This window comes from Jaculus jaculus, chromosome X (genome assembly GCF_020740685.1).
Source record: "Jaculus jaculus isolate mJacJac1 chromosome X, mJacJac1.mat.Y.cur, whole genome shotgun sequence".
Lineage (NCBI taxonomy): Eukaryota > Metazoa > Chordata > Mammalia > Rodentia > Dipodidae > Jaculus > Jaculus jaculus.
Window position 1 is genome coordinate 56,673,775 of NC_059125.1, and position 11,688 is coordinate 56,685,462.

At 44.5% G+C, this 11,688-nt stretch overlaps 1 protein-coding gene across 1 annotated transcript; it reads right to left on the bottom strand.

Moving 5' to 3' along the window:
• Positions 1–336: 336 nt before the first annotated feature.
• Maged1 (MAGE family member D1) lies at positions 337–7,497 on the bottom strand. The gene is made up of 13 exons (XM_004661022.2): positions 7,345–7,497; positions 6,737–6,810; positions 5,337–6,062; positions 4,058–4,726; positions 3,876–3,939; positions 3,583–3,662; positions 3,324–3,415; positions 3,046–3,125; positions 2,912–2,954; positions 2,617–2,679; positions 1,908–2,022; positions 732–1,116; positions 337–539 (listed from the first exon to the last, which is right to left on the bottom strand). The coding sequence occupies exons 2-12, from the start codon at positions 6,779–6,781 to the stop codon at positions 739–741; spliced, it is 2,355 nt and encodes a 784-aa protein (XP_004661079.1). The 5' UTR covers positions 6,782–6,810; positions 7,345–7,497; the 3' UTR covers positions 337–539; positions 732–738.
• Between the last annotated feature and the right edge of the window lie 4,191 nt (positions 7,498–11,688).

Consider the following 11,688-nt stretch of genomic DNA (forward strand, 5'->3'; position numbering starts at 1 on the left):
CACTGATAATGTATTGCTCCTTTTCAACTCCCCACTACTCTTTTGTCATCACCTGGAGTTCTACCTCTTGTGTCTTAAACAGAATCATCCGATCACCCACATCTTCCTTTATCATTCCATTTTTTATACAGCCACATTATCTATCATCTGAGTTACTTACAATCTCCTTAATACTTGTGTTCACTAATCCCTCCCTTGGTTCCAGATCTATCATCTTGATCTACCTACATTTCCAAATCTTTTAAAAGCTAACCTGCTCTTCAGGCAATAGCTAATGTTGTCTCCCATTAAATATGTTGGTCTCTCCCTGAATATAGAAAAAGGGAGCACATCTAATTTACTTTGCGATTTCAACGTTTATTTCTGATACCAAAACTTGACAGTACACAAGAAAAAAATAATAGACAGAACATCAAATAAAGTTATCTTGCATGCCACTTTCAGTCAACACGATGTGGCTCTCTAGATAGCTGTGATTAGAAGGAATCTGAGGCTTCAGCCTCATTCAGAGGAAAACTATTGCAAATGATGAGCAATATCTGTGAATATAAGAAAGAAAAAGTAAAAAAAATCAATGATATATATGTAAATATATATCAAATAATAAGGAATATAAACACCGTATAGTGCCATGAGTTTCCTATGATTACTGGTTCATGCACATAAGTACAACCCACTAACTATATATTCCCCAAAGATCCTAACTGCCCAATCCAACATGATGTACCTACCTGATATTTACTCAACCCAGAAGAAACCAATGGCACCAAAGTTGGCGGCAAAGTTGGCACCAGCTGTACCACCTGGGCCAATAATGGGGCCGGTGAAGGTCTGAGGAAATCTGGAGCGGGCATTCTGGTGGTATCTGGCCCAGAAAGTAAATGGAATTCTGGACCAGGGGTCTCCAAAATCTCCTTCCTCATCCCAGGTAAGCAGCTCAAACTCGATGTCATCCCAGCTCCAGGGACCAGACACGGCCTCATCTCCAATCCCCATGCGGGTTCTTGCTTCAGCCCGGGCCTCAGCCTCAGCTGCAGCAGCATCCAGAGCATCCAAGGCCTCATCTGCAGCCTCCATGAACTGTGCAGTCCAGTCACGAGGATCTCTCTTCTGAACCTGAGATGAAGAATAGAAAGCAGAACCAAACTTATTTAAAATAAAGATACAATCACTGTAAGCACCCATGAACAGGTGAATGGATAAAGACAAGATTGAAAAACATATAATGGAATATTACATATGACAATATGGATGAAGCTGAAAGATATAATGCTAAGTAAATTATTCTATGATCTTGCTGACATATGTGGAACATAAATACAGTCAGAGAAATAGAGCAGAATGGTGGCTGCCAGGGCCTGGAGTGGGATGAGGAATGGGGAAACTTCAGTTGAGGAGTATTTAGTTTCAGTCAGATAAGATGAATATGTTCTATTATAAAGTGGAATGACTCGTTAATGAGTATGATATTTGAACATTGCTACAAGTTGGCTTTCAGTGTTCTCAACACAGTGAAATGTGAACATATGAGGTGATGGATAATCAATTATGATTTCCTCATCCCACAATGTAAAAAACATGTTAAAATACCACATTGTCCCCCACAAACATGTACAATGTGCAGTAGTTTAAAAATCATATTGTACCTTGTAAATAGATATAAATCCTCACTGACAAATATACTGTAATAGAGCTTGGAAAAATAAAAAAAAATATTTAAACCCCCTAAAATAAAAATATATAACCCATAATAATGTTAATATATAATGAGGACCCAGGCATAGCTACAATACTATTTTGTGTTATTGCTTATATAACATACCTACAATTATCATTCCTGCTCTAGGCCTTTCCCTGTGATGCCTCATCCCTTAACCTAACAATTCTGAAGCAGTTTCCTCCATTACCTCTGCAATGAATCTCAACACTTTCATCTTGCTAGTCTCATGGTAGGAACGGAGGCCCCAGAGGAACTCATACTCAGGAGGGTTGCTGTTGGGCACTCGTCTATAGTCCAGGTATCTGAAAGAGCAAAAATGCCTGTGTCTATTTACCCAAACAAAATGGTAGTGCATCAAAATGCATAATACCAGATTTGAAACTCCTGGAATTCAGGTAGCAAATCTCTTACTCCATATTCATTCCCAGACACAATCAGGGTATATATACCTTGTGATAATAGGCTCTCTGAATTTCTGTACCAATAATTCTATGCTAAGAAATCACTTAAATCTGCAGGAGAGGATTGTGCAGGATCACAGAAAGGACAAGAGTTATCTCAACCCTTCTGCTGAAGCTCTAGCTCCAGGTTTTTATTATCCTTTCAATGAGCCTATTACCATGATTATACTGCAGTGTAAAAACCTCAAACATGGCCCAGCCTTAACTGAGAATGTCAACAATGAGATTGGTGGGTAGGCTTCACTTGTACTGTAACTATACTGTAGAAATATCCAAACTCAAGTTGGACACTCAGTAAGTACTCCTTAAGGATGTACTTGTGAGCCTACATACAGATATAGTATAAGAATTAAGCTTGGGGAAGGATATTTTCTGGGGCAGACTAAGCAAAAACAGAATCACAAAGGTTAGAAGAGGCTTATTAAGATCACTTACTTCTGCTTTACAAACTCATAGGTAAGAAGTTTTCTCAGATCACCAAGGAGGGGATGTCTAACCCTGATGGTAGAAAAGAAAATCACAATCACAGACTTCGCCTGAAGAAAAGCAAAGAGCTCCCCAGCACAAGGTCAGAGATGAGAAAAAAAAGAGTTCAGGACTGTTTCCCCATCTACCCAGGTCACAATTGGGCTCTATACCTCCCAAACAAAGCCCTCCAGACCATGAGGTTAACACAATCCTGGAATCATCCTCTGTTGCCAAAGGATGACATGAAAGAGCCCAATCATACCCAGGGCGCAGTCCCATCTTGCGTAGTGCCTCCCAGAGGACAGCTGCAACAGGAGGCAAGAGGAGACAAAGCACGGAAAATGAGCATGGAAACCAGGCAGCAGCCAACCCCCAGTTGCAAGTCCACCCACTCACCCTCACTGGCACGGTTGCCATTCATGAAGATGATGCCCAGAATCACTAAGAGGAGACCCAGCTTGGGTGTATCTTTGGTCCTAAAGGAATAGAAAAATATAATCTCAGCATCCGTTTGTGTAAAGCAAGCTTACCAATTTAGCTTCTACAATATTCCTCAGCTAGGGGACCATTATACCCCAGCTTTGCCCATGACCTCCTATGTGATCCTGAGCACCTAAGCTCTTTTAAAAAGCATCACTGAGAAAGGCCACATTCCATCTCCCTTCCCATCTTACGTTCCTAGTATGCCAGCCAGGGACTCAGGGGTACTGATGAGAATATACAGGTGCTCATCCTTGTCAATTTCCTTCAGTTGAATCCCAAATTTCTACAGGGGCAAGAAAACAGACTGTCAAATTACAGAATTAGCATGAGCTACTCATAGACAGTCATTTACATCCCTGAGAGACTTGCCCTAAATTTCTAGTAAGAATCCCATAAATTTTTGAAATTGAAACTCTTCCCATCATTCAAGTCTCAGGGTTGCGTTCTTACCTTCTCCAGAACAAAACATGCACGTTCAATGATTTCTGGATAGACATCAGTGTATTCTCGGATGATGTCCCTCAGCATTTCTGTAGGAGAGAGGAAAAAGCACCTGCACTGAGATGGGGACACAGAACATCAGGCCCCTTGTCAGCTCTACTGAGCATAATAGTGCCAGGGTCCTCATCAGTAGAAATGGAAAAACCAGCTCTAGAAGGATGGGGACCAAAGCGAAAGGGCTATATAAGCAAAGGTATGCCCACAAAGCATAGGTGGAGAGGAAGAAGACAATGGATAGTTACCTGAGCGCTTGATGGGCACCTTTGTGTAGTCTTTAAGCATCAGATACTTGACCAACTTATTTGCCTGGAAAGAAAAAAAAAGTCATTCAAGTTATATTTTCAGAAAACTTGGCTGATCATAAATAGAAGGACAATAATGAACAGCAAGGAAGAAAAAACAAGTGGGGAGGTACAGCTCTTACTCGTTCCTGAAGAAGAGTCACATCTCTGGGCTGTGGGGCACTCGGGTTCTGAGAGGCACGAGAGTTGGGGGAGGGTCTCAGGTTAGGTGAGGGCCTTAAGTTCTGCCAGTCAGGTGGAATTGGCCAATCGGCAGCAATCCAGTCAGGTGGAAAAGGCCAGTCCGTAGGAAGCGACCAGTCAGGTGGCAGAGGCCAGTCAGGTGGTAGTGGCCAATCAGGAGGGCCTTGCCAGTCTGGAGGGCCCTGCCAACCAGGTGGGGTCTGCCATCCAGGTGGGGACTGCCATCCAGGTACATTCTGCCAGGCCATTGGGTTTGGCCAGACAATTGGGCCAGGCCAGACAATGGGGTTTGGCCATATCACAGGATTCTGCCAGATCACTGGGTTTGGCCATATCACTGGATTCTGCCATGCAACTGGGTTCTGCCAAGCAGGAGGTGTCTGCCTAGTTGGAGGGCTCTGACGTGCTGGTGGGGTCTGCCTGGCTGTTTGGTTTTGCCAGCCTGATGGGTTCTGCCAAGCCAGTGGGGTCTGCCAGAGCACATGAGAGGGTGCTCCAGGTGGATTCTGAGTAGTTCCTGGAACTGGTGCAGATCTCCAGTTGCCTGAAGCCAGTGAGGCCCGTCTCTGATCTCCACTGCCATTGTCTTCCACATTCAAGTTATTAATCTGTATCATCAGAGAGAAGAAAAGTCTAGGTCACTATTTAGTCCTGGGTCCTCACAGTATCTAATCTAGGAATGTCTTCAAAACACTGACCTATGATAGCCTGAGCCACTCATTATCCATTGGTCACATTGGGTTTGTTTTTCAGTCTTCCAGACATGAGGTTTTCTCTCTAAACCAGGCCATGGACAATCCAAAGGTGGGGCCTGAGGCTTTTACTCTTTTCCTATGTCTGCCACTAGCTCTGCTTGTACCACCTTGAATTAATCAAGTCATTTCATATCTCTAGGACTTAAGTTTCATTTTCTGTAAAACTGAAACTATGAAAAACTAGTAAACGATATCTTTTAAGATTTAACGATAACCAGTGTGAGCCTGCTTATCTCCAGACCTAACACAAGTTGGCTGCTAACCAAGTGTAAAAAAGTGGCATGTAATATCTGTGTCCATGTATTAACTCTCAATCTGTGGACATTCAGAGGACAGAAACATTCAAATGGACATCCCTTACAGGTAGCTAAATATGGGTACACATATGTCCTTTGTTTAGATTCAAATGAACCTCAAAGAAACTAGTGTGTTCAAGAAAAAGTGAAGCTAGTAGGGATCTCACCTTGCGGGTCCTTTTGCCCCGAATGATAGTCCGAGATTCCAGATTCTGAGCCTGGGAGCCATCTGCTGAAGTCTGTGCAGCTGCACCATTAGATTCAGAGAGAACTGGGCTGGTCTCTACTTCAGCCTGAGAAGTGGCCATTTTGGCCTGGTTTACATTCTGTGTCTGGGTATCAGCTACAGGTACTTTAGTGGTATCATTCCAAGCATTGGCAGCCATCTTAGGCTGGTTGTTGGTCATCTCACTGCCATTGGGAAATTGTGAGAAACTGTAGGCAGTACTGGAGCCTACATCAGTAGTGGTATTCCGGGCCTTAAGGGCCATCTCACACTTCTTAGCAGCTAATTCTCCAGTGGTTGCTGCCTGAGAAAAATCACAGGCAGCATTTGGGCTTTTTGGAGAGGCATTCTGACACTTAAAAGTTGTTTTAGGCTGGGTGTTGGGCATCTCCTTGGCATTATGTGCCTGAGAGAAATCATAGACACCATTTGGACCCTTTGTGGTGGTATTCTGGGCTTTAAATGCTGTCTTAGGTCTGGCAGCAGCTGCTGACACCTCAATGTCAGCCATCTCTTTGGCAGTTGGGGGCTGTGAACTCTGGAGACTAGCATTCTGCCCACTGGCAGCTGCTGTGGCCTGGTTGGTAGGTGGAGCCTCCGAGGAGATCTGGATTGCTTCCATCAAGGTCTGCATGAGCATGGTGCTGTCTTCTACAGAGGTCTCAGCCTGCAAATATGAGAGGAGAAAAGATTCAATCTCGGGGCCTTAAACGTCAGAGCAGGAGAAGAGCAGCACCGCCTGGGAACTGCAGAGTGCATTTGGTGAAAAAACAAAGGAGAGCTCAGACACTAACCTAGGGGCAGAGCAGAGGGAGAACAAAATGTGGTAAGGGTGGATGGAGCAGAGCAATGTGAGGGGTGGTCAGATGACAGCAGGGGCTGGTGCAGGAATTGTAGAATTGTTCGGAATTGTTACGCTTACGGCGGTGGGAAGCTCAGGCCCCAAGGAGCAATGACTTGAGAATGGGGGTGGGGGGAGTGCTGCACAGAGTGAAGAATGGGAGGGTGGAGGCGGGTGGCTGGGGGATGGGGCGACAGTCTGCTGTACACGCATCAGGGCTGTAGAAAAAAAATTGGTTCCTTACCCAACCCGCATTCTCTGAGCAGACTGCCTTCACTACTAACAGGGTCTTTCCCCCAATCTCTGAACAGGGCTATGGTGAAAAGGAATGCCCCTCCCCCTTCAATGAACGCTGGGAATCTGAAAGCCAGCAGAGCCTAGGCAGGAATGATGGCAAAATCGGATCCTGGCATTTTGGGGGGGAGGGTAACCAAAGGGGCCCGAAGGGTGAGGGACATCTGTCATCCCGGAGACAGTTGGGTAGGGAGCGGGGATCTCACCTGAAAGCTGAGGAGGCCTGCACCACAGTCCATTTTCTGAGCCATGGCTCCTGTCCCTCTGGCAAGAGCAGAGCCTGGAGGTTGTGGGAGAGGAGCTTGGCATTATACTACAGAAGGGCCGAATTGTATGTGTGTGTGTGCGTGGTTTGATTTTGGGGGGCGGGTGAGGTGAGGGGTATGACAAACGGGCCTAATCCAAGCGGGAAAAGTAAACGGGGATCGTCTCCCGGGGGCGAGTCTAAATCTTGAGAAGCTGTCAAGGGAGAAGCTTCAAATCCCGGTTCCGGAAGCAGACCGGAGCTCCGAATGCGGTGGGGGGAGGGGTATTCGCATTTGGGAAGTTTGAGGTTTTGAATCCAGAGGGATCGTATAACAGTACATATGAAGGTCGCGGAATCTGTAAGGATTCAATGAGGAACGATGGGAAGAACTGGGCATGGATTTAGGAAACGAATAGGGGTTCTAAATAAGGAAGGATAGGGAGGAGGATATGAATCGGGGATAAGGCAGTGAAAGGGGTTTTAAAACCCAGGGTGAAGGGGTTGGGGTTAAAAAAATGAGGGGGCCCGCACCAGGGGGCAAATGCCCTGTCTGGGGGCTATTCTCACCTTGCCTCAGGCCCCAACCCCAACCCCCTCGCTGCCTGCCTTCTTCACGACTCTGAGGATCAGGACTGCTGTGCTGGGCTCTCAGCAGCCGCACTCTCTCCTTGTCCAGGAGAAAATGCCAGCGCGGCAGCTTGGGCGACCCCGCCTCTTCGTCTATATACCACCCACCGCCTCAGGAAGCCGCACGCATGCGCACGAGCTAGCCGACTAAATAAGAGTCCCGCCTGCTTTCCCAACAAAAGCTTCATCCTGGATATCGCGGTGCGCATGTGCACTGGCAGAAGTTTCCACCCCTTTGCCAACACACCACCCCACCACCAACCAGGTTGAATGCACAAAGGTTCCGCCCCTTCTTCTGCATCCCTCTCCCCCCCAAAATGAGCGGTGCCTCTTGGTCCCACCTCCTTGTCCCACACACTGGCCCCCTACCTTTTCCGCAATGCGTCTCTATTCTGTCTCTTCCTTGTTCATGGCCCCTCCTGTCAGGTCTGCAAGTAACTCCACCTCCTTACCTAGCACCAGTTAGGTCACCGTTAGAGACCTGAAGTGGCGTTTGGGGAGGGGTACTGGAGGGTTCTTATTGCAATGAATGGTATGCCTTTGTTGAGTTCACCTATTTGCAACCCAGTCAGAGAGAATACAATAGTAGAGGTGGTAAAGTGCGTATCTACCAGGGGAATCTATACTTTCCCCTTCTCACTAGGCTCAGAAAGAACATTAGCTTATCTCCTTAAGCTTTCTGCAATTCCGGCCCTGGAAATATTTTGTGAGGAGTGGTGCAGAGAGGTCAAGGAAGGGCATATTTTAAACCAATGGGATCTGCTTTGGGGCTTGTTTTTCCTCTCACAGTGGCTTTGGGGGGGCTGGGGGGCAGAAGTCAGCATCCCCCGTTTACCCACCATAAAAGCTGCGGCAGACATAGTGCAGGAACCAGACAAGGACACTTGACCAGCAAATAGGAAAGACAAAAATCGATTAGGGTGTGGTGTCACACACTTGCAATCCCAGCAATTTGACAAGTAGGGCAGGAGTGTCATGAATTCCAGACCCCTGAGACCTTGTCTCAAAAAAGTTTTTAAAGGCTGTAGAGGACTTAGTGGTTAAGGTGCTTGCCTGCAAAGCCAAAGGATCCAGGTTCGATTCCCCAGAACCCACGTAAGCGAAATGCACAAGGTGGCACATGTGTCTGGAGTTCATTTGCCACAGCTAGAAGCCCTGAGGGTTCATTGCACCCCCCCCACCGAATAAAACTAAAGAAATAAAACCTACAAAAAACAGTCACAAAAATACCCAAACAACAAAATCCACAAAAATAACATTTTAAAAGACAAGTGTGGTGCCTGGGTATTCCTGCAAAACCCTAGTTCTGCTAGTGCTGGGCTTGGGATGAGGCAATTCTCCCTTCTTTGGAGTAGCAAACCTTCCTCATCCTAATATATGTCCCAAATGAACAAGGCCTGTGTTGTAGGAGGCCAATACTCATGCTTTGAGTTGTATGTGAATCTATCTAGGTGTGAGATTTGCTCCTTAGGGTCCCCTTTCGTCCAACCATTGGGCCTTTTCCTTAGGAGTGAAACCATTAGTCTATCCCAAAGGTTTTTCTTGTTGACCCTGGAGGTGCCACGTCAATCAGGTGTATATTTCTGTGTTCTTGCAGAAGATATACTGTACTTCACAATTCCAGGAAGAGGAAAGAGTGTCTGGCCTATCTGTCCCTAGCTGTGTGAGCCCACAGGGTCGCTGGATTACTCTGAGCCTGATTTTTCAATATGCAAAATGGGTTCTGCCTAATTAAGTAAATGGATTCTTCCTAACTAAGGCCACATAACCTGCTGTGCGTCCACGATGACTGGACAAACTCACAAAGATAGAAAATGAAGTACAGATGTGAGGTGACTCAAACTGAGCTGACACTTTTCCAAAATCCAAAGCATACCTTTGACCATTTCCCATTTATTCTGGCATCAGTTCCTAACACGAGCCTACCTATGAAAGGAAGCTAATGCTAGGAAGGACTATAGCATTTGGTCCCCAAGGGCCAACATCAATTCTGCCAAGCTGGATGACTTTCCTCATCTGTTGCATAGCAACCTCCCCTGCCAGCTGCCTGTTTTTCCTCAGCACTTCCTCTGTAAAGTGTCTGCAGTGGGACGTGATCAGACTAGGAAAAGGAGGTCTGAACTGCTGTTTGTATATTATCTGCTTCAAAATTTCTATCTTCAACTGCGACCTGGTCTATAACTTTTAGGCTCATATCCAACTGCCTTACCCTCATTTTCAACTGGCTATATCTCAGTTTTTCTCAAAACTAAAAGATCGCAAACTGATGCCTTCATGCATATTCTCCTTTGTACCATCTCCTTTAGTTATGCCTTTCTATGTTAGTTAGAACAGAAGCTTCTTAGGCACATGGATAGTTGTCTGTTTTATTCACTGATGCATCCCCAGCACCTTGAACAAAGCCCAACACATTTTATATTTTCAACAAATATTTGTTTGATTAATGCATGAGATATGGTTCAGCAGGTAGAGGTGCTTGCTTGTAAAGCTTGATGGCCTGGGTTTGATTCCCTAGTACCCACATAAAGCCAGATACACAAAATGGCACATGCATCTGGAGTTTGTTTGCAGTGGCAAGAGGCCCTGGCATGCCTATTCATCTCCCTTGCTATCTGTCTGTCTGTTTCTCTCTCCCCACTTGCAAATAAATTTTAAAAAATTATGGGGCTGGACAGATGGCTCAGAGGTTAAGGCAGTTGCCTGCAAAGGACCCAGGTTCAACTTCCTAGTACTCACATAAAGCCAGATGCATAAAATGGCACATGCATCTGGAGTTTGTTTGCAGTGGCCAGAGGGTCTGATGTGCCCATTCTCTTTTGATCTGTCTCTCTTTCCCAAATAAATGAATAAATAAAATATTTTAAAATATGATGAGTTTAAAGAAAAACAAAAGTAAGATACCATCCTTTCTAGTGCTTTGTTTTACAAAACTTTTCCAAATGTTTGTGAATCTGATGTGTATTTAGAATAATCCTTTGTTGTTTTAATTTATATTCCGGGTAAGTAGTGTGGTAGAACACAGTTTTATTTTATATATGGTGGACATATTAGATTGCATTTGTAAAGTATGTATGCAAGTCTTGAACCTATTTTTTGTTTTGGGTGTTTGTCTTTATTGGGTATTAGTACTGTATATGGTTCTCGAGATCTTATTTAAAACTCCTGGGGCTAGATGTAGTTCAAAATCTTCTTTCATGTTTATACTTTATATAATGCAGACATTTGTCACAACTCTAAAAACCACAAATGACAGATACTTACTTCCTCACATCCTCTGGAAGCTAAGAGAATGTGGTCTAGTATTTACTACTGGAACAAGCTATAGAAAACCAGTCTGAGTCAATAAATTACTAGGACTCTCTACCAGAAAAGATGTTGCCTGTTGGGCATGGATGATTATAATGCAGAAATTTAGATTAAATCAACAAAGATAACATGTGCACAGTCATATAGAGCACAGTGCTGGAGGAACCATAAGAGTTGTATAGCTTGTGCTTAATTCTCACAACAGTAAAGCATTAAAATATTTAAGGAGTATTGTCAACTAGGGAAGTTAACCTAAATTTTGGTATCCACAGTTTATTTTTAGGAGGGATAGTCAATTGGTATTAGACAATTAGGCATGGCTGACCTTAGTTATTCAGTCTCTAAAGTATCCAGAGGTCCAACTAATATAATCTAGCCTAAAGTTCCCACCACAAACCACACTGTTAGCCTTAACTATCTGGTGTGACTCCAGGTCCTAGACAAAATGCATTTTTCTAACCAAGCAGGATATTGTGAGACTATAGATTATCTTCCAAGAATTGGTCAAGAGCAAGGCTTCTTTTTTAAAGATTCTTTTGGAATGCACAGAGTTTGAACTATCCAGACTTCCTGAGACAGCAGTTCACTATCTAGTCACAACTCCAACTTAATACTTTGTAAGGAAAGAGAGATTAAAATACAATGATGGACCATTATGTACACTCATATTCTCAGCACTAGATAGGCCAAGGAAGGAGGATCATGGGCTTGAGGCCAGTTTGGGCTATACAAGACCTTGTCTCAAAAAACAAAGTGCAATAATAAAATTCATTGCTATAGTTGTGGTGGAAGCAGCAGCCATGAAAACTACAATTTCGGCTGGAGAGATGACTTAGCAGTTAAGTCGCTTGCTAGCAAAGCCAAAAGACCCAGGTTTGATTCCCAAGTTCCCATGTAAATCCAGATACACAAGGTAGTGCATGTATCTGGAGTTCGTTTGCAGTGCCTAGAGGCTCTGGTGTGCCTATTCTCTGGCTT

Coding starts and splice junctions, on each gene's coding strand:
- Maged1 (XM_004661022.2), bottom strand. CDS start 6,781: ATGGCTCAGAAAATGGACTGTGGTGCAGGCCTCCTCAGCTTTCAG. Junction 6,063..6,736: donor CAGGCCTCCTCAGCTTTCAG/GTGAGATCCCCG, acceptor TCATATTTGCAG/GCTGAGACCTCTGTAGAAGA. Junction 4,727..5,336: donor GGGGCAAAAGGACCCGCAAG/GTGAGATCCCTA, acceptor CTGATGATACAG/ATTAATAACTTGAATGTGGA.